Raw genomic sequence first — 23,156 nt, 5'->3', positions numbered from 1 at the left:
TCAGTAATAGATGTCGAGCCAGTCATTAACCTTCAGCTATAACTTCCACACACATAACATCTTTTAGAACACTGCTTAGTAAACTGCATTTCCATTGCCAGCCAGAGCTCCCTGCACTTAAGGCTTCTTGTATGGTTTCCTAGTAACCCAGCTTCCTATTGTGTGCGGTTCCATTAGACAAACAAATCAAAATCAGGAAAACAAGCAAATTACAGAAGAAAGAAGCTGCCAGAATTGCAGTATGAGCATGCATAAATATGCTGGAGCGGGTCATCTTGCAAATACAGACTAAGGCCTTGGCTATACTCGCGGATTCACAGCGCTGCCGTGAAGCGCGAGTGTAGTCGCGCCGCCAGCACTGTGAGAGCTGTCTCGCAGCGCTGCAAGTACTCCACCTCTCCGAGTGTTTTTTCACACCCCTGAGCACAGCAAGTGCAGCGCTGTGAATTGCAGTGTAGCCAAAGGCGTAAGAGGTTCTCCGGCTCACTGCCTGCTGTGACGTTGTGCAGTCTATATGGTTTTATAAAAACATGATAATAAGTGAATATAATATAACTGGGATACTTTTAGAAAAATATGGTAAAAAGTGAACATAACGTAACTGGGATATGCTTCATGCAAAAGGTCTCTTGTAAGGTATCATTACAAAGCTCATAATCTACTGAGTGTGATCATCCTATTTGTAGAAATGTACCACTCTTGTATCTAAAACTAGAAATATAAAACATAACTCTGAGGGCCTATTGTAATTATGTAAAGTGTGGGCCATTAAGGATGGTTTGGAATCTTGATGACTCCCATTGTCTGCAGATGGCTGTATTTACCTCTGAGTCCTCCTGTATGTGTGTGTGCTGGCAACTGAGTAACGAAGTCTTGCAGTGACATGTGATCATGTCACCTGAACTGGAATCCATCTTTAACCTGGTGCTTTTCCAGTGAGTGGGGGGTGGAAACCCAGAGGGACAAAGGGTTCCCGCCTTATGCAAAAGATATATAAAGGGGTGGAAGAGAACAAGGGGGGAGAGGAGCCATCATGAAGAATCCCCTAGCTATCACCTGAGCTACAACAAGAGCTGTACCAGGGGAAAGAATTGTGCCCAGGCCTGGAAGGTGTCCAGTCTGAGAAAAAACTTACTGAAGCATCTCTGAGGGTGAGATTATCTGTATTCAGTTTGATTAGACATAGATTTGCGCATTTTATTTTATTTTGCTTGGTGACTTACTTTGTTCTGTCTGTTACTACTTGGAACCACTTAAATCCTACAAAAACAAGAAGGAGTCTGGTGGCACCTTAAAGACTAACAGATTTATTTGGGCATAAGCTTTCGTGAGTTAAAACCTCACTTCTTCGGATGCATAGCTAAATCTGTTAGTCTTTAAGGTGCCACCAGACTCCTTCTTGTTTTTGTAGATACAGACTAACACGGCTACCCCCTGATACTTGACTTAAATCCTACTGTCTGTATTTAATAAAATCACCTTTTTATTTAGTAATTTACTCAGAGTATGTATTAATACCTGGGGAAGCAAACAACTGTGCATATCTCTCTATCAGTGTTATAGAGGGCGAACAATTTATGAGTTTGCCCTGCATAAGCTTTATGTAAAACGGATTTATCTGGGTTTAGACCCCACTGGGAGTTGGGCATCTGAGTGCTAAAGACAAGCACACTTCTGTGAGCTGTTTTCAGGTAAACTTGCAGCTTTGGGGCAAGTGATTCAGACCCTGGGTCCGTGTTGGAGCAAATGGGAGAGTCTGGCTCAGCAAGACAGGGTGCTGGAGTCCTGAGCTGGCAGGGAAAACAGGAGCAGAGGTAGTCTTTGCACATCAGGTGGCAGCTTCCAAGGGGGTTTCTGTGATCCAACCCGTCACACCTGCTTCTACCACACAGCAGGATAAATACTACTTGCTATGTGCAGGTACATTAGAAGGGATATTGCACTCCATGAACATTCAAGGGAGAAACTATGTTTGCAGCAAAACATGTTTTTACATGTATACAGCTTTATGCAGCTCATGGATGAGCCAGGCTGACAGCTCTCAAAAGGCTGCAGTCTGCCATTAGAGATGAGCTTGTGTAATTTGCAATGAATAATTTACAAGATGTCTATAAGCAGATCAAAATTTTCTGGAAATATATTCATTACTGGCATTTCTCAACCAATTTCTTTGTTTTCTGCTTAGTGTTTTTTCTGTTGATTGATGGTTATTGGTTCACTGGGTTTGATACTTAACATTTTGTATTCAAGCTCTGTTGGTGAGTTCTGACTGGTCACATAAGTCACCTGAGTATTCATTATGTTTTCTGATTGAATCAGCATAACTCAACATCAGGAGGCAGGCTCAAGAAACACACTAGAGATGCTCAGGATGGGTCTAGGCTAGAAAATTGCACTGGTGTGACGGACAGGGTGCAAACTGTAACAGTGCAGACCATCCACACTGGGCATGCTAGTTCTGGTGCATACAGAGCACCATATCCACATGCGCGCGCGCGCGCACACACACACACACAGCCTCATATGGCATTTGCTGCAAGTGCTGCAGGGTCTCTCAACATTTGCACCTACCCCACAACTCTCCATGCAGCTCCCTGCAGCAGGTACCTAATGTCTAAACAACACTTACACCTGTTCACAATGGATCTGTCCATCACAAGGAGCGGCATACTTGCAGGTGATGTGGCAGAGAGTTTCCAACCTTTTCTCAAGCTGCTGCCAGGTGGAGTCTGTGCTGAAGAACTTATTTTGGGCATTCTATGCATTTTTTTCCTGCTCAGCTTTGACCACCTGTATTTGACACAAGCTCTCTCTCTCTCTCTCTCTCACACACACACACACAATCCTGTCACTTCCTAGGCACACTTCCTAAGCACTTCCATTTCCACCCTGCATTCCTAACATGTCTAGTTCTGCTGTTTAATAATCACATTTAACATATGCATTCAGCACAACTAATGGAGTTTAAAATGTCATTTGTATAATTCATCTTACATACACTGAACCTGAACCTCCGCTGCTGCAAATCAGTCTCTATCTGCTGAAATCAATGAAGCTACACTGATTTATACCAGCTGAGTATCTGGCCTGCTAAGTTGCATTTTAAAATAAAAAGTAGTTTACACTTTAAATCCTTTAAAATCTTGAAAGTTTCAGCTGAAAGACTACCAAGGCCTCCTATTACAAAGAGCTAAAAATGAGCCCAAGTGCCAGGAAGTTCTTCGTTTTAGGATTCCATGAAATGCCATTTACACCCACCTGTACATTGGCACATACAGACTCGGGCACTTGATACTTCATCTCACTGGCGGTTCGCTGAGATTTTGGCAACAGGAATGGGTAGGACAGGGATCTGTATTTGGGCTTCATGATCTTCAAAAGAAAAAAATGGAGGATATTGTATTTTAAAACACATTTTCTTCAGATTTTTATGCTGAAGGCTTTTACTGTTTTTATACTCCTCTCTTAATACACAAAAGTGGGGGGGAGAGAACGTAAAGTTTTTCATATTCATAAACTCAATTCCTGTTCTGAATGGTTCTGAAAATATCCATGAATTCTGTACCTCTTCTGTGAAATGTGCTCTCAGTATCTTGAAATTAACACTCATACCAAAAAGTCTGTGCAGACGTCAGGCTAACAGTATGTAATGTCTATTCTTTTGCCATGCATTTGCAGTTTGAATGCACATTTGAATATCATTCAGGTTTTGGTCAGGCGAATATAACCAGAGGACTATTCTGGTTCTAAAGGCCCACCATAACTGGAAAGGACACATTTCTGTCTGAAAAAGTCATACCGACCATTGTTCGAAGTAGGACCTAAGATCAGGGCTTAAAAAAACATACTGGATATCCAGTCGCCTAAGTAGGCCTGTCCAGAATGAGCCCTGACACTTCCCAAGCCACACCACCTCCCTTCAATTTGAAGCATAAAACAGTCTTTAATCTTTAGGCAGTGATGAGCTTCAAAACAAGTATCAAAGCACTTCTTCTTCGGGGTGGGGAAGAAACATCAAAACAGAGGGGAGAGAGAAAAAGAAGAGTGGGGAGCAAATGAGGAAGAACAGAGGGACTCTGTTGCTCCGTTAGTCACCATCTTCCTTGGCAACAGGGCCTATTGGCCTGGTCCCCAGTGTGGGTTGTATTCCAGCCTGCCCAAGGCTCCCTCATCATCACGGAGGGTCTTTATGTGATGGGATCCTAGCCAGTCCTCTCCAGTGGTGAGGACCCTATGTGCTTGCTAGTTGAGTCCTAGTGACTGGATCCCCAGGAGGCCAGGGCTTCTCTGGTGATTGGATCCTTGTTGGTCCAGGACTCCAACATGGCCTCCACTGGCAGGTTCCCCTGGTTTCTTGGCCCTGAAAATCCTGGTTATTGCTAGTTTGCCCAGGTGGCTGGATCACCCAGCTGTGACTTTGGCCTGACGGCCCTGATCTTCCTTGCTCCCCTTGGCTGTGGGATCACCGACTGAACTTGTGCCTGTCTGCTGCTTCGCAAGAGGGCACATTCTTGGCTCTTGTGTCCCTCCCAACCAGCCAGCAGGAACTGCTAGAATAGCAGCACAATGGCACTTGCCCCTTGGCTAACAACATCCCAGACCTCATTCTCCTTTCACACCATTTTCCACCAACTAAATTCAAATTATACCTTATTTACACTGGTGTAACAGGAGAATGAGAGCACCTATCTTCATTACTTGCTATCAGAGACACAGTTTTTCAGTGTTACTTGCTGGGACATTAGGGCAAGCAAATATATACTTTACTGGCCCAATCCAGCAAACCTTGACTACCTGGCATGGCACTTATTCCTGCATATAGCCCTATGTGAGGCATCTGCGAAGCATTCAGATTTGAGGGCTTGCAGGATCTATCTCATTGCACACCTACCTTTGTGAAGTTCCAGCGCTGAATAAAGTGTCGAGCAACATCCCGTGCAGCTTTGCCATGCACAACGGATGAAATATCATGCCATGGCATTCTGGGTGTGGTGTATCTGTCAATGAAATCTATATGGACAGGGAAAAATTGCTACAGTTCATCTCAGATCAGTATCAGACATTAATTAAGAATATCACAGCATCTCTTCCTACAAATGGAACCTTTCCAGAAATAAAAACTAACAAATTAGGAGTTAAAATTGAGGACAGGTGAGCTTGTGGGGGGCTGGTAGGCCACAAGCTCACTTATCCATTATTGTCATAGGATATCTGTTTTTATTACCTTACTTTGGGATTCTTCTGCCTCTTCCCAGCAGCCAGACCAGGTGGGTCTCGTTAGCTCCAATTCAGGAGGATAAAAAGGCAGTAGAGGAGCTAGGGAATGAGACAAACTGTCTTGCAGGGAAAAAAGTTGGTTCCAGATTGCAATGGCACTTACCAGCAAAGGGTTTGTCGAGTTGAACCCAGTCTTTAAAGACGAAATTGCAATAGTCCTTTCCATGCCAGAACCTGGTCTCCCCAAGAAGTTCTCCGACACCTGTCTTCAAGCTGCGGATTGATCCTTTATCTGTCAGGTTTATAAAGTGACAAAAACATATGCTCTAAGGTTGTTTTTAAGACTGCTCTCAACACAGCACAGATGAGAACTGCACTTGAATAGAAAACTATCAGCACAACTTGCCAGTTTTAGTCAGCTAAAGTAATTTTCCAGTTAAATCTCTGTGTTTTCCTTCTCCCGTATAACACATCTGGTACACAATCAAGGGAGATTATATTAACAGGTCTTGTTGTTGGTAATGGAAGCTAGATCTGAATCCTTTCTGCACTGGATTGAAAATTTACCCTTCAGCTATTTGTCATCCCACAATAACCTGCAAGGAAGGAACCTACATTGAAAGCATTAACAATTGTAATTCTGCTCTCATATACCACTGACTTCAGTGGGAGGTGGGACTTTATATCTGTGTTCAGAAGAGAGTACTACTCCTGTATATTTAGTTTGTACTAAAATACATATCAACTCTAATTGCAATTTTATATTTTATAAGATTTATGATTTTGACTCCACAAAAGGGTCTCTCCACTGTAATTTTAGCTAGCACAAAGATGGGTCTCTTCCCTTTTTCCAGTGCCTCTTCAAATAACTACTTCAGCTTCTGAGATTGTGTTACATGTTCAGCACGTAGATGCAGAATTTCAGTTTCATGCTGAAAAATTAGGGCCTACCATCCTTGCAATGACTTACATGCAAAAATTACTCCCATTCCCCCAACTCCTTTCTTGAAATTTATACCTTTTTGTGAATGCCATGAGCATATAAACGAGGAGTAGTGTGATCCCTTCCACCTCCCTTCTAAAAAAACAGGGAAGCTCACACTGGATCAGATCTATGTTCTAACTAGTGTGATATCCTGTCTCTGACAGTGGCCTTTATCAGATAGCTCAGAGAGTGGTTAACAACCCTGACTGGACAATTATGCCATAACGTATCTACAAGGAAAGTTTTTTTGTAACCCCACTTAAGTGATGAGCTTCTGTCCTGAAGCAAGAGGCTTGATGTCCCCTATACATTTTTATCCTATATATTTTATTTTTATATGATCTGGCCAAGGTTTACACCATGGGGATACTCAGCTCTCAGACAGTAACTAAGTATTTGGGATCAGTCACACTCACAGCCCAGATGGAGTGAAAAACCCTACAGTTATCTAGTCTCCTCTGCATTCCCCCATGACATGTATTCTCTCATGACAACTGACCGGTTCTGCACTGCCCCAGTTGCTGAACAGAATTCTGCACTATTGCCTTCTTTGAGGTTTTAGTGCTAGTTCAAGGCGTGACAATCCCAAAGATGTTTAGGACCCTGAACTAATGCATCTAGTGTACTGTGCCAGCCAGGCAATCAAGCACTCACAAAAACTTTTTAATCACAACAATATTTTAGAAATATTCACCAATCCACACTAGTGACAATATGATAACCCCCTACGGCAATATACACAAAGCACGTCTTGTCAGCACCGTTGGAACACCACAAAAGCCAACCCATGCCCAAAATGCCATGCAACAGGTATGCAACATTGACAGTCTAGTTACAGCCTTAGCAAAGCTACATCCAAACAGCACAGTTCTGCATGAGTTAGTGAGAGTACAGGTGGGGCAAGGAAATCACTGACTGCACATGCCGGAATACAAACATATGTAACATACATGTGAATGCTACAGTAGAATATGTTTTATGTACTGAGCTTCTGGGATCACACATTGACTCATATGAATGAACATATAAGTGGCCACTGTCATATATGGCAGTCCATATACATACGAAACACATGTGTCCTTTTCATACACGTCTCTATTTTATATAAAGCTGACCATGTACATCTTAGAAGACTATTATTGAAAGAGTCCATAAAAGGAAAAGGTGGGCTCATTGTCCAGTGTTTTGAAAAGTGACTGATGAGTATCAATAGAGTTTTAAGGTCATGTCGACTGTAAATTTTCCACAATGTAGAAACGAAAATGACAAAAATGCCAGTGCACTATGGTTATTAAATAAATGATCATTTCTACTCAACCAATATTCCGAGCAGACACTGCTCACTAGAAAGGTATTTTGGTCCAAATTCCGCCCTGGGATTTGTATGTATAAATCCTTACAGATTTAAAGTATGGAGTCACTATTAAATACTTGGTTTGTAGTAGTGTTGTAGCCATGTTGGTCCCAGGATATTAGAGAGACAAGCTGGGTGAGGTAATATCTTTTATTGGCTCTGATGGTGAAAGAGACAAGATTTTGAGAACTTGTGTCTTTCACCAACAGAAGCAGGTCCAATTTTCCTGCTATTATTGGGAAGTTTCCTTAATGCTACAGAGGTCCCTTTAAATAGTTTGTATCAGTGTTTTCCAGTGTCAGCTTTAAAACACTCCTTACCCTCTGAAAACAACAAGGAGTCCGGTGGCACCTTAAAGACTAACAGATTTATTTGGGCATAAGCTTTCGTGGATAAAAAACCTCACTTCTTCAGATGCATGCAAGCCTATGAAAACTCAGATTCAGTTCCACGCAGTCACTCTCTCAGAAAAGTCTAGCCCTGCAGGCCAACAAAGTTGGGCTCTGTCAGACCAAGGTGAGGAGTGCAGAGTCGAGAGCTCTTCTTTGAGATCATGCTGGCTGTAACTGCTACATAAACGATCAGTTCAGCTTTCCTCTACATAAGCTCTTTTGATGAAGAAACAACCCTCCTTTGCTCTATAACTGAAATCAAAGCAACGTACATCAAATATGGATGGCCTACCTGTAAGAGAAAGGGTCCTTTCAGCAGCACAACCTATTGTCAGTCCATGGATCAAAACACAGGTGATGCTGATATACTGATGATGTGCACTCTCCTACCTGTCTCACCCACCCACAGAAAACTCTGACTTGGAGAACGAAAGTGGCCAAATCTTTGGCTAAATCAGGGATCTCAAACTCAAATGACCACGAAAGCCACATGCGGACTAGCAGATTTGCCTGAGGGCTGCATCACTGACACCCCCCCCCGCTGCCCCCAGCCCCACTCCACCCCTTCCATGAGGCCCTGCCCCTTCCCCACCTCTTCCCATCCCTTCCCCACCCCCATTCCAACCCCTTCCCCAAAGTCCCCACCCCAACTCTGCCCCCTTCTTGCCCCTATTCCAACCCCTTCCCCAAATCCCCACCTCTGCACTGCCTCTTCTCTGCCTCCTCCCCTGAGCGCGCGGCTCCCCGCTCCTCCCCCCTCCCTCGTGGAAAGTGCTATGGGAAGTGCCTGGAGGTAGGCAGAGGAGTGGGGACACAGCGCGCTGGGGGTGAGGGGGAGCAGCGGGTGAGGGGAGCTTGGCAGCCGCAGGAAATAACTTCGTGTGCCGCGTGTTTGAGACCCCTGGTCTAAATGTAGGTCTGGAAGCATTTACACGGTCATATTCATGATCTTTTCAAGGCTGTCTTCATGCACTGGGCTGACTTTAAAAAAAAATCCATTCTGGATTTAAAGGTGTTACTAATTTTCAGCGATATTCCCATTACTTTGCATGAGGAATACAGCTGGAATGGGCGGAGCTGTAGAACCAGAGTGAAACTTCCCTAGTGCACCCGCTGTAGTTGTTACATATTTATCTTCTCATTGATGCAGCTTCCTAGAGTCTTTTACAAATCAGCCTGTGAAGAAAGTGATTCTACGAGGGCCTCTTTAGAGGGAAATATGACATAGATTGAAGGTAATACATATACCGAAGGTATAGAATGTCAATCCATAAGCCCCACCTAACTCTCACCATGACTGAACAGCAAACACACCAACAGTAAAGCCTGCAGGTAACTCCACCTGGGTGGCCCTTCACTTACCGTCCTCACACTCAGTGAGCCCTTGTTTGGACCCAGTGGGATGATGAAACATTTTCAGGTGGGGTTTTAAACTCTGGATTAAATTCTGCTGGCTTCTACTAGGATTACAATAACCTGCAGAGAGTTGAGATGCTCCATTTACAGGGAAAGTGCATTAGAGCTTTTACCATATCAGTTACCCAATAATGTTTAAAATAACTTGCAGGACTTCAGTCCAATCAACTGTAGACAGTCTGAACAGAACATTAATAATGATACAACGACCGTGGGCCAAATACAGGACCTATTAGATTTTTGAGCACAGATCGGCAAATATTCATGTTGCAAAACCATCACTAAGGTATGCTCATATTCTGAACTGGCTCTGACCATAGGCAAAGCATTCTCCTGCAGATCATTCCTACCAGAGACATGAGTAATCTTTGTAAAGTCTGAAACGCCCCCTAGCACAAAACACCTCCCCAAAACAGCTCTTCCACTGCTTCAAAAGTGGAAGCCTTGCTGGTATGAATTCTGGCTTTTGAGTGTGCCTATAGTGGCATCCTGTAACTTCAATCATGCATAGAAGTAAATGTTGCGTTCACATATTCAAATTTTGACCTGATTTTCCTCCCCCTAGCACCATTGTAAATCAGGAATAACGCCACTGAGTTAAATGAGTTAAAACCAGTGCAAGTGAGAGCATAATCAGGCCCATAATATCTTCGGAAATCCTGCTTCATTTGCTATAATGAGTACAATGCAAAAATGCCAGTATCTCTGCCACAAATGTAAGAAGTTCCTAGCACAAAATCAATGTGCATATCTATACATACATCACAGCACATAACACACCACATACACTACACCATATTATAGCATGGTTTCTTCATTTGCAGTTTGGGGCTGTCCCCTAACCAAACTGAATGCCACCCTTGTTTTGTGCCAGCTGTTTGTTAACCAAACACAGACGCATTTAAAGGCAAACTCAAGGCTTCACTAAACAAAGTACCCTTCTAGCACTTTAGGAAACCATTAACTCTCCTCCCTAATTATATGCTCTATAGGTAAGGTGGAGAAATATTACTTACCTGACTCACTGTCTATACTGCTTACACTATCAGCGTGGTGTAGGCCGTGCTTCTGGAGATGCTTATAAATGCTGAACCTGGAAAACTTTTTGGGTTTTCCTATTCCTTTCATTCTTGAAGAATCTAGTATGTCATCACTATTTCTGTGCTGTGGCAGGTTCCCCAGGGACTGAGTTTTCAGGACTAAAGCTTCAGTGGACTCGGCTGTAGGCTTAAGACACAAAGGATACTGCTGAGGGTGATGAATGGAAGATTATCTATTTAAATTACAGGAGACCATTCATATCACAGGGATTGAAACATTCACAGGGCCAAGTTCTGCCCTACGACATGCAGACACAGCTCCCATCGATTTCACTGGGAACTGCAAATCCGTGTTACGGAGATGAACTTGGTTTAGTGACTATTGAGAGTTTGCTTAGCAGAAAACAAGCAAGTAAAAACAGTGCATTCTGCCATACACTGCCTGTAAAACTATTCTGGCTTATTGCATGTTTTCCAGAGGTCTTTACACAGGCTCCTTTTCATAAAAAAATAAATAAACATTCTCTATTTAATTCCGTCACACAGGGCCAGGTTTTCAAAAGAGCTCAGTTCTGTCTTGTCTACACAAGCTCAGTTCTTGTCTACACCACGCAGATTTTAGCGACAAGGCTATGTAGACACAGCCTTGTTGCTAAAAGTCAGCGCGTGTAAACGCTCTTTTTCGGTACTTTGTTGGCACTTTTGCCAACAAAATACTTCCAGCCCTGCGAGCAGCGTTAGGTTTGTCGGCAGGAGAGTGCTCCTGCCAACAAAGCCACATTCACACTGCCACTTGTGTCAGCAAAATTTTTGTCTTTAGCGTGGGGGGGGGAGGGGGAAGGGATTTTTTAAGTACCCGTGAAAGACAAAAGTTTTGTTGACAACTTCACAGTGTAGGCAAGCCCTTAGGGCACCTAAATAAAGGCCAGATATCCAGAGGTACTCAGCACTCAGTTGCTCCCACTGTGACATCTATGGCTGGATTTTCCAAAGAGTTTAGTACCCAACATGAGTTCCTGTGAAAAACTGTCTATTTAGTTTGGTGGCTAAATAGGAGCTGAACTGTTCTGAAAATCCCCGAAGGATCATTCAATGCTCAGCTACTGCACTCGCTATACTACAACTATTCCTCTCCATTCCTGTCCCTGCGCCTGCAGCAGAGCCACACAGGTCTTAACCATAGGAGCCGACTCCGTGGGTGCCCTGGGGCTGGAGCCCCCACGGAAAAAAATTGGTGGGTGCCCAGCACCCACCGGCAGCTCCTTGCCCTGCCCCCCCTCGCTCCAGCTCACCTCCGCCTCCTCCGCGAGTGCACTGCGGCGTCCTTGCTTCTCCTCCCTCCCAGCACTTGCGCCGCGAAACAGCTGATTCGTGGGGCAGGGACGGAGGGGAGAGGAGGGGGAATGCAGCGCGCTGGGGGAAGAGGCAGGGCTGGGCTGGGGATTTGGGGAAGGGATCCAATAGGGGCAGGGAGGGGGTGGATTTAGGGCGGGGACTTTGGGAAAGGGGTTGGAATGGGGCAGGGCCAGGGGCGGGGAAAGGGTGGAGTCGGGACGGGGCCAAGAGCGGGCACCCACCAGCGCCAGAGAAAGTTGCCGCCTATGGTCTTAACTGGCATGGCCTTTCTGGCAGCTGAAGGATTTGGTCCTAATAAGGGTCCCATTTTGTAAGCCACATTGAAGTCCACAGGAATTCTGCACATGCAAAGGCTACAGACTCATGCCCTAAAAATGCAGAAAGACTTGCTTACTTCCATTTTGCATGACTATTGCCTAGTGTACATGGTATTAAATGTTAACAGCCACATGTACATAATTCACTCTTACTGTGAGATTCACTGTAGATGTAGACTTTGTTCCTGGAATTCGTTTCACACTGCCAACATCGGTCAGCCTGTGTTCATCATCATCCCACCTCCCGTAGGCCAAGTCAATGCCACCAACGAATGCTACAGACTGGTCAATGACAACGAGCTTCTCATGATGGGCCCACAGGTACACTGAGGATGACACGTGATCTGGATGCCTCATCACCTAAATAAAGAAAAATCACTGAACTCAGCTGTTATGTAGAACAGTGCTTCTCAAAGTCGGGCCGCCGCTTGTTCAGGGAAAGCCCCTGGCGGTCCGGGCCGGTTTGTTTACGTACCGCGTCCGCAGGTTCGGCCAATCACGGCTCCCACTGGCCACGGTTCACCGCTCCAGGCCAATGGGGGCTGCAGGAAGGGCGGCCAGCACATCCCTCAGCCCGCACTGCTTCCAGCAGCCCCCATTGGCCTGGGACGGCGAACCACGGCCAGTGGGAGCTGCGATCGGCCGAATCTGTGGACGCAGCAGGTAAACAAACCGGCCCGGACCGCCAGGGGCTTTCCCTGAACAAGCGGCAGACCGGCTTTGAGACGCACTGATGTAGAAGACCCGAAACAATTCTAACCAAGATATTATTTAATATCTTTGCCCAGAAGGCCACAGGTCTTTAGTTTGACCAATAATACCTACCAATGCCCAAACATAAAGTGCTTTTTTTAGGACTTTGTCTACATTAGACAGTTGTACCATTTTAACTACACCAGTATAGTTAAAGTGGTACAACTCGCCTAGTGTGGACACATTTACAATGGTCTAAAGGTGCTTTCTACTGGTACAGATATTTCCTTTTAGGAAGGGGCATAACTATACTAGAATGAGTCACCTTTATGTTGATATGGTTGTGTCCACAGTAGGGCTTTTGCTGCTCTATTTCAGTAAAAAAGCTGGCCATTTCATTTGATAGTTAGTTTGTTAATGGCTATTTCAAACCATAGTAAATGAGAGGAGAACCACGCTCATTTTCTTTATTTCTGAAAATGAAAGAGTGTGACAGATAATTTCAACATTTCTTTCTTTCAAAGCATAACTGCAAACATTGACTTGAGTGGAGTCATGCCTGGTTTTAAAACCACTGGCGATCAGAACCAGGCCCAATATATTTTGGCATAAAGGGATGCTGAGGAATGTGGATATAAGTGCACATATTTTGGTACATTTTTTTAAGGCCAGACTCTTAACTAGCTCAGTCTGTGTGTGAGCAGAAGATTTTCTCAGACCCACATCCGAGTGTAACCTTCCACTTGCTCTAACTTCATTAACTTGCCATATAAAACAAAATTCTTTTGAACTAGCTGAATGTTTTGTTGATTAATGGAACCTTGTCAAGGCTAAGCGAAATATATTTATATACAATTATAACTTACAGGTACCTGAGCTGCCACAATCAAGTACTAGTGCCCATTATGGAGTAGAACTAGATATGGATATGTCTTTGAAAAATATTCTCCCTTGTAATAGTGATTGCAAACTGCATTTCAGATTCATTGTCATGAGTTTTCCTCATCTCTCGCCCAAATCTGGGGAGCTGATGTTACACACACAGGGCAATGAACATGCATGTATTTCATAAAGGTTACATGGTATATGAATACCTTGATGTTCGGATGTAGACGCATTAGGGTCCGCTTGCTGTATTCACTGTTGATTCCTAGAGCAAGCTCCACTTCCTTGTAGAGCATTACAAAAATTCTCACTCCTTGTTGCTATTAGAAAAGAAAGTAAATACATGGCAAGCACATATTTAAATAGGTATAACAACAACAAAAGCAAGAAAACCCCAGACTTCTAGATTCAGTGGGATGGTAGGCTAGGGGGAGTGCACATGTTGTTCTTGTGGGAAAAGCTCAGGTTGAGATCATACATCCAACAGGTCAGTTCCCGGTCAGAGGCTCCCAGATTGATCCTGAAATGTGCTGAGCAAACTCAGCTCCCATTAACAAGAATGGGAATTGAAAGTGCTCAGCAGCTCACAGGAGGCACCGAGCACCTTGGGGGATTGGACTCTTCCCTTGTGAGAAGTTCTGAGGGATTTTCTGTAATGATGTAGTTAGGGCCGACTCCCGGCACCAGCCCAGCAAGCAGGTGCTTGGGGTGGCCAACGGAGAGAGGCGGCACGTCCGGCTCTTCGGCGGCGGGTCCCTCACTCCCTCTCGGAGCGAAGGACCACCAGCTGCCGAATTGCCGCCGAAGGCTGAAGCGGCAGCAGTAGAGCAGATCGCGATCGCGGCTTTTTTTTTTTCTTTTGCTTGGGGCGGCAAAAACCCTGGAGCCGGCCCTGGATGTAGTGTAGGATTTTTCTGACACAGGCTGATCTCACCTATGCCTAACTCAGACCTCTGGACTACAACGCCAAGAAAGCCAGCTCGCCCTGCCTGAATTTGTAAGATCAAGTGAGTGAAAACATTTTAGGTTTTTTAGGATATTTTATTTGCAGGAATTGTTTGAGTGAAGATATTGAGACAGAACCCTCAGCTTGTTCATCCCTAATACAGTGGAAGACTTCAGCTTCCCTTTCCTCTCTGCGCTTCACTTCAGGGCTTCCCTGAAGAGTTAGCTGTTCAATCTGGACTTCACCATGTGAAGCAGCAGAGGGCCTGGAGGTGCCATTATGCAAACAGATACAAATACAGTCCCTGATCTGAAGAGAATACAACACAAGAAATAGCACCATGAGATTGTAAGACCACAGACACTGACTTTTAATGCATTTCCAAGGGACTGGACGTCAGGTTGCCAGTGTCCCTTCAAATTGTGAAGGATTCCTCATAGCCTTCAGAAGGGCATTATTGTGCAGATGTGTTTCAGAACATGTGCTACATGAAAAATATTTCACTTTGAGTCAGCACCAATCTCACAACAGGTTCCTTTACTTTACACACTTCTAATGTGCCTTTTGGAGGCTCATGCTGGGTCTACACTACCCGCCTGAATCGGTGGGTAGAAATCGACCTCTCGGGGATCGATTTATCACGTCCCAGCGGAGGTGGGAGTAAGCGCCGACGGGAAGCCGCAGAGGTCGATTTTGCCGCCGTCCCTACAGCGGGGTAAGTCGGCTGCGATACGTCGAATTCAGCGTAGCTGAATTTGCGTATCTTAAATCGACCCCCCCCTGTAGTGTAGATGTAGCCTCAGTTCTGCCACCCTGACTCACACTGAGTACTATCTTCCTCTACATGTCTATCTTCTATTGGCTTGCATACTTCTCTTAGCAGTTTGGCCACACATCTGGGGCCAGATCCTGAGCTACTGCAAAGCAGTGTAGCTCCATTGACTTCAGTAGAGCTATGTCAATTTACACAAACTAAGGATCTTTCAAAAAGACAGTAACCTGCATTTCTCTAAAGCATCTATTAACAGTTTAGACCCTCTCCATGTTATGGGCCATATTCTACCCACCAATCCAATGGCCAATGAAGTCCAGGGAAGTGCTTTGTAGACATCAGAGGATAGCTTTGCTCCTATATAGTTACCAGCCACGTACAGCCCTAGTGTGTCAATTATTTCTTCTACACACTACGCAAATACTTTCATGCTAGGAACACCTATGTTGATACAGAAAATAAAGCTAGATTCTTTCAGTGGACATGACCTGTTTTATGGCAGTTGGAGCACATACAAGAAAAATAAGAATGGACACACTGGGGCAAACGAATGGTCCATCTATCCCAGTATCCTGTCTTCCAACAGTGGCCAGTGTCAGATGCTTCAAAGGGAATGAACAGAACAGGGCAACCGTCCAGTAATCCATCCCCTGTCATCCAGACCCAGCATCTGACAGTCAAAGGCTTAGTGACACCCACAGGGATGTCACCCCTTACAATCTTGGCTAATAGCCACTGGTGAACCAATCCTCCATGAACTTATCTAATTCTTTTTTGAATCAAGTTAGAGTCCTGGCCTTCACAACGTCCCCTGGCAACGAGTTCCACAGATTGACTGTGAGTTGTGTGAAGAAGTACTTCTTTTTGTTTCCTTTAAACCTGCTATTAATTTCATTGGGCGATCCCTCGTTCTTGTGCTATGTAAAGGGGGTAAATAACACTTCCTTATTCACTTTCTTCACTCCGTTCATGATTTGATAGACCCCTATCATTACCCCCCTCAGTTGTCTCATTTCCAAGCTGAATCATCCCAGTCTTTTTAATCTCTCCTTATATGGAAGGTGTTCCATACCCTTAATCATTTTTGTTGCCCTTCTCTATACTTTTTATATTTCTAAGATGGGGGAGATGGGGCAACCAGAACTACACATGGTATTCAAGGTGTGGGAGTACCATGGATTTATATGGTGGCATTATGATGTTTTCTGTGTTATTATATATCCCTTTCCTAATGGTTCCTAACATTATTAGCTTTTTTGACTGCCACTGAACACTGACCAGATGTTTTCAGAGAACTATCCACAATGATGCCAAGATCTCTTTGTTGAGTGGTAATAGCTAATTTAGACCCTATTATTTTGTATGTAGAGTTGGGATTATGTTTTCCAATTGCATTACTTTGCATTTAATCAACACTGAATTTCATCAGCCATTTTGTTGCCCAGTCACCCAGTTTGTGAGATCCGTTTGTAACTCTTCGCAGTCAACTTTGGACTTAACTATATTGAGTAATTTTGTATCATCTGCAAACTTTGCCATCTCACTGTTTACCCTGTTTTCCAGATCATTTATGAATATGTTGAACAGTGCTGGTCCCAGCATAAATCCCGGAGGACACCATTATTTACCTCTCTCCATTCTGAAAACTGACCATTTATTCCTACCCTTTGTTTCCTGTCTTTATAACCAGTTACTGATCCATGCGAGGACCTTTCCTCTTATCCCATAACTCCTTACTTTGCTTAAGAGTCTTCTGTGAGGGACCTTGTCAAAGGCTTTCTGAAAGTCCAAGTACACTATATCTACTGGATTGCCCTTGTCCACATGTTTGTTGACCTCCTCAAAGAATTCTAATAGACTGGTGAGGCATGATTTCCCTTAACACAACCCGTGTTGACTCTTCCCCAACAAATTGAGTTCATCTATGTATCTGATAATTCTGTTCTTTAGAATCATAGAATTACAGGACTGGAAGGGACCTTGAGAGGTCGTCTAGTCCAGTTCCCTGCATTCATGGCAGGGATAAGTATTATCTAGACCAATGGTCTCCAACCTTTTTATGCACAAGATCACTTTTTGAATTTAAGATGAACCCAGGCTCTACCCCGCCCCTTCCCCAAGGCCCTGCCCTGCTCACTCCATTCCCCCCTCCCTCCATCGCTCGCTCTCCCCCATCCTTACTCACTTTCACCAGGTTGGAGGAGGGGGTTGGAGTGCGGGAGGGGGTGCAGGCTCTGGGCTGGGGCTGAGGGGTTTGGAGTGTGGGAGGGGGCTCCAGGCTGAACCCGGGGCAGGGGGTTGGACTGCAGCAGTGAGGGGTGCAAGCTCTGGGAGGGAGTTTGGGTGCAGGGGTCATATGATCACCCTGCACCTAATTTCATAGAATCCACTAGACATTTCATGAGTTTTACTTTTTATTAGTGTCATTTGTGGTTTATAGATCCAAAATCCTTCAGGGATTGTCACAAATCAGTGTAACATTCTCAACTGTGGGGTGTGCATTGGCTGACCCTGGGGAAGGGGGTTGGGGTGCAGGAGTGAGGGGTGTAAGCTCTGGGAGGGAGTTTGGGTGCAGGAGGGGGTTCCGGGCTGGGGCAGGAGGTTGGGTGCGGGGGGGGGGGGGAGTGAAGTGCAGGGTCCAGCTGGGAGGCGCTTACCACAGGCAGCTCCTGGTCGGCGGTGCAGCGGGGCTCCGGCAGGCTGCCAGCCTGCCCTGGCCCCATGCCACTCCCAGAAGCGGCTGGCTGCACCCCTTCTGCACCCAAACTCTGTGGCCCCTGGGAGGGAAGGGGGACAGTGGGTCTCCGTGTGCTGCCCACACCCGCAAGCGCTGTCCCCACAGCTCCCATTGGTCGGTTCCACAGAGATGTGCCAGCAGCCAGCCGCTTCCGGGATCGGCATGGGGACAGGGCAGGCATGCAGCCTGCCAGAGCCCCGCTGGACTTTTAGCGGCCCGGAGATTGTGATCGGCTGGCAGAGGCTCCAGGATCAACCAGTTGATCGCCATCGACTGGTTGGTGACCACTGATCTAGACCATTCCTGGCAGGTGTTTGTTTAACTTGCACTTAAAAATCTCCAATGATGGAGATGCCACAACCTCCCTAGGCAATTTATTCCAGTGCTTAACCGCCCTGACAGATAGGAAGTTTTTCCTAATATCCAACCTAAACCTCCCTTGCTGCAATTTAAGTCCACTGCTTCTTGTCCTATCCTCAAAAGTTAAGAAGAACAATTTTTCTCCCTCCTCCTTGTAACAACCTTTTATGTACTTGAAAACTGTTATGACCCCTCTCAGTCTTCTCTTTTCCAGACTAAACCAAACACAATTTTTTAAATCTTCCCTCATAGGTCATGTTTTCTAGACCGTTAATCATTTTTGTTGCTCCTCTCTGGATTTTCTCCAATTTGTCCACATCTTTCCTGAAATGTGGTGCCCAGAACTGGACACAATACTTCAGCTGAGGCCTAATCAGCACTGAGTAGAGTGGAAGAATTACTTCTTGTGTCTTGCTTACAACTACTCCTACTAATATTCCAGAATGATGTTTGCTTTTTTTGCAAGAGTGTTACACTGTTGCCTCAGGTCCCTTTTTGCAGTACTCCTTCCTAGGCAGTCATTTCCCATTTTGTATGTGTGCAAATGATTGTTCCTTCCTAAATGGAATACTTTGCATTTGTCCTTATTGAATTTCATCCTATTTACTTTAAACCATTTCTCTAGTTTGTTCAGCTCATTCTGAATTTTAATCCGATCCTCTAGAGAATTTGCAACCCCTCTCAGCTTGGTATCATCCGCAAACTCTATAAGTGTACTTTCATACCATTATCTACTTTACTATAGTTATCCATTTACTATAGTTTCAACCAATTTGCCTGGGACTGATGTTTGGTTTACCAGCTTGTAATTGCCAGGCTCGCCTCTGGAGCCTTTTTTAAAAATTGGCATCAGATTAGCTATCCTCCAGTTGTCTGGTACAGAAGCTGATTTAAGTGATAAGAAGATCATTTTAAAATTAATAAAGTTCTTTAGAGAAAATTAAAGAAGAAAAATGTTTGTCTTTTTCTTTTGGCTACAAAAAGAACTATTGTGAAATGGGAGTATATAAGATTATTTTAAGGTTTCCACCAAGGCTTCTGCCCTTTCACACATGACTGCATGGTCTTCAGTTGGCCATGCCTTCCTATTGAGTCACTGGTAATATCTTCCAAAGCAGCAACTCAACACCAGTATTTTCATTAGTTGGACCAGGGCAAACCTGCTGAAAATGCAGTCCAGTATTATAGAAAATCACGTTCAGCACCTTTTCTCTGTGGCTCCATTGCTCATTCAAAGACATGAACAAATTCTTCAGGCTGAGTACACAGACCTGTTATTGCAGAAGGAACATTCTGGAACTGACAACAAACACATCACTCTATTTTCCAATCTCAGTAGCTTGTGAGATTTCTGAAATACTGGAGAAATTAAAAACAGGTTCAATAGGTCTGGTGATGCTGTTCCTTTTCCCTAAGTGCTAACACACAAGTTTGGAAACACAGCCTTTCAGCATCTCAAAGCATCAGTCGTACAAAAAGGCTGCACTGGAGACAAGGAAGGGCATCAAGTCATCAGCAGTTTGAAATACTTCAAACAAGGACGGGGGGAGAGAGAGAGAAAGAGATTAAAATAGAAGGACAAGTCTTAAATATAACAAGCTATCAGAGCATAGATGCCTGCTATGCACCCATTTGCTTATTCTGCCTCCGTTAAAATGTGAATCAGAGTTCAGGACTCTGGGTTATCTTTATGATTATATTGTCTGCAAGTTCCACATCATGTCTAATTCAGAGGAACCTGACCCAGTTGGTACGTGTTCATATCTTACATCATTTATACTTTTAAAACCCCTCAGTTCCCTCTAATGACACTATGTACTTGGGTACAACATCCTACCACTCCCTGCCCCTCTCGGCTTAGCTGCAATGGGGAGGAGCAGGCCAGGGGCTCCTGCTCCCCTGTTTACAGCTAGTGCCATAATCTGAGCAGAGCTAAGCAGGAGAGTAAGGGCTGGCCTGAACCAACTGGCCTTACTCCCCTTTTTGACCAAGCAAAGGATGTGATAATATAGGATGGGGGCAAAGGAAATGATGTAGTAGGATAGGGACAGAAAATGGGGGCAAACTACCAAAAAAGAAGCTCCAGTGTTTCTGCCAGTCACATTAACACATGTCACATTTAGAGAGAGAAAGTTTATCACCTTCCTGCCTTTTTTTGGCTGAGGCCTTGTCTACAGAAGTCTCCACTTCACTAGAATTCCTCCACGGTTGCTCTCATTGGTGCAGTCAAACAGCAATAGCAACAGCGAGAGGGCTAGTGTATACAGGGCTTCAGACAGCTGCAAGCAATTTAACAACTCTCACTAAACCTGCTCTGAGCAGGGCCTGGGTGGAGCTGCACTGGTGCTAACAGTGTCAGGAAATGCTAAGAGCAAGTCCATTGCAGACAGGCATTTCTTACTAAAATAAGAAATATCCTACCCTGCACACAGTAAGCTTCACTGTTGTAGTGCGTGACTTTCACTCGTTAAACTGGTTAAGCGAAAACCTCTAGATGTACACAGAATGGACCCATTTCGCTAGGGTTACCATATTTCAGCGAGCAAAAAAGAGGAAGGGAGGAGCCCCGCCCTAGCCCCTCCCACTTCCCGCCCCCCCTGACCTCCCAACCCTCCCCCCGTTCCTTGTCCCCTGACTACCCCTCCTGGGACCCCTGCCCTAACTGCCCCCCAGGACTATCTAGCCTCCCTGCCTCTTGTCCCCTGACTGCCCAATCCTTTATCCACACCCCCACACCCAGACAGACCCTGGGACTCCCACGCCCCATCCAACCACTCCCCACCCACTGACAGCCCCCCCCCAGAACTCCCAACCATCTAAACCCCTCTGCTCCCTGTCCCCTGACTGCTCCGATCCCTCTCCGCACTCCTGCCCCCTGACAGCCCCCCCCAGAACTCCCAACCCATCTAAACCCCTCTGCTCCCTGTCCCCTGACTGCTCCGATCCCTCTCCCCACTCCTGCCCCCTGACAGCTCCCCCCCAGAACTCCCAGCCCCCTACCCCCCCCCCCCGCTCCTTGTCCCCTAACTGCCCCCTCCTAAGACCCCCCCCAACTGCCCCCCAGGACCCTACCCCCTACCTGTTACCCTGACTGCCCAAAACTTTCTTCCACTCCCCCCAAAAAGCCCCCCCCGTTCTTGACCTCCACCTCCAGAACCTTCCTGCCCCTGACCTCCTTACCCTGCTGCTCAGAACAAAGTGTTGGGCTCTGTGCCAGCCGAGCCGGACACGTGGCTGAGCTCCCCTGCACAACAAAACCCGGTCTGGCACTGCACAGTGCTGCTGGACTGGGCTGCAAGGGAGCTGCTGGCTCAGAATGCAGGGCGGATCCGGCTCCTCTACAGCTGCTCCTGAGTCCAGCCCGGGACTTCCCTGCAGCCCTCCAAGCCACTCGCTCTGCTAATCCCGGACATTGTGAGTGCTTCACAAATTCCCCCCGGACGCTATTTTTAGCACACAAAAGGAGGACATGTCCGGGGAAATCCGGACGTATGGTAACCCTACATTTCACATAATTCATCTTTACAATTGATAACCTGATGATAAGCCCCCTCTAATTTAGACATACATTATACACACCACTGAATGACTCTCTAAGGAGATCTTTATCTCCTTGGAAGGTGGGTGGCACCACCAGCAATTTAATAAGAGCCAGTTTTGGAAACAGATGCATATATCATGAATGAAGGGCACTGTCCTCTGCATGGCCACCCCCGGCAGACTGGTCACCCCCATGGGCCGAGTGTAGCCCTGGTATGATTCCAGTAACTGCAGGGAGAAGCCTGGCCCAATGTCTCTTAATTACCTACACCGAAGAGGGAGAAGAGCTCGGGGGCAGAGCAGGAGCAGCTATAGTCAATGCCCCAGGAACCTGGAGCAGCCACTGGGGGAGAGAGAAACAGCTCCTCCCTTATGGAAGAAAAGTTGTTGGGGGTATTTAGGAAGTTGCACTGGTGCTGTGCCCTGGCATCCCCACAACCCTCCATCTGAAAGCTGAGCCAGCTGAATCAAGTAGGGAATGAAACACGTCCTCCCTCCAAAACTGCAGCAGAGCGGGTGCAGCGCTGAATGTCGCTCAGCTGGTTGCTACCAGCCCTGGCCCTCAGCACTGAGCTTCCTCCTCCCTTGCATCTTTGATCTGTTGCTGCTCTCGGCTGGCCCTGTCCCCCTGAAATGATGCACGAGTCTACCTGGCTGGGACTTCTACCTGCACACAGAAATAAGGAAGGGCAGGTCACTTAGGAACAAAAAGGAGCGAAGCTGCACTTTGAGACCCCCAATCCTCCAAGGAGCTGCATGATGCTGCCCTGCACCTACCTGGAGCCTTATCATGGGATTCACAGCAATCAGGGCCTAAGCTAGCCTGTAGGCACAGCACACTTACCGCTTTCCGCTTGAGAATGCAGTCTAGTCTCCAGCGATTTCCTTCTACCACGGGTCGCTTCATAAAGATTTCTGGGCTCAACCTAAAAAAAAAAAGGTGACAAAAAGAAACATTCTGTGGTGTGAAAACTATGTGTAAGGTCAACTAATCCGGGGTTCTCAACCCTTTTCTTTCTGAGGCCCCCCACCCCCAACATGCTATTAAAACTCCAGGGCCCACCTGTGACACAACTGGTTTTCTGCATATAAAAACCAGGGCCTGTGTTAGGGGGTAGCAAGCAGGGCAATTGCCTGGGGCCCCAC

General features: G+C 45.7%; 1 protein-coding gene across 9 annotated transcripts in view; it reads right to left on the bottom strand.

Moving 5' to 3' along the window:
* PLD1 (phospholipase D1) overlaps nt 1-23,156 on the bottom strand; it is a 134,345-nt gene that overhangs the window by 31,047 nt on the left and 80,142 nt on the right. For 7 of the 9 annotated variants that reach the window (XM_065557753.1, XM_008164953.4, XM_042853764.2 and 4 more), the window contains 8 exons: nt 22,855-22,936; nt 13,865-13,975; nt 12,231-12,437; nt 10,381-10,591; nt 9,311-9,424; nt 5,381-5,509; nt 4,892-5,010; nt 3,259-3,372 (listed from right to left, as the gene is read on the bottom strand). In XM_065557753.1, coding sequence (XP_065413825.1) covers nt 3,259-3,372; nt 4,892-5,010; nt 5,381-5,509; nt 9,311-9,424; nt 10,381-10,591; nt 12,231-12,437; nt 13,865-13,975; nt 22,855-22,936 — 1,087 coding nt within the window. The remainder of the gene's footprint in view (nt 1-3,258; nt 3,373-4,891; nt 5,011-5,380; nt 5,510-9,310; nt 9,425-10,380; nt 10,592-12,230; nt 12,438-13,864; nt 13,976-22,854; nt 22,937-23,156) is intronic. The other 2 variants (XM_008164956.4, XM_065557754.1) reach the window with 1 other exon arrangement.

This window comes from Chrysemys picta, chromosome 9 (assembly GCF_011386835.1).
Source record: "Chrysemys picta bellii isolate R12L10 chromosome 9, ASM1138683v2, whole genome shotgun sequence".
Classification (NCBI taxonomy): Eukaryota; Metazoa; Chordata; order Testudines; family Emydidae; genus Chrysemys; species Chrysemys picta.
This window is presented reverse-complemented; position numbering and strand designations above follow the sequence as displayed.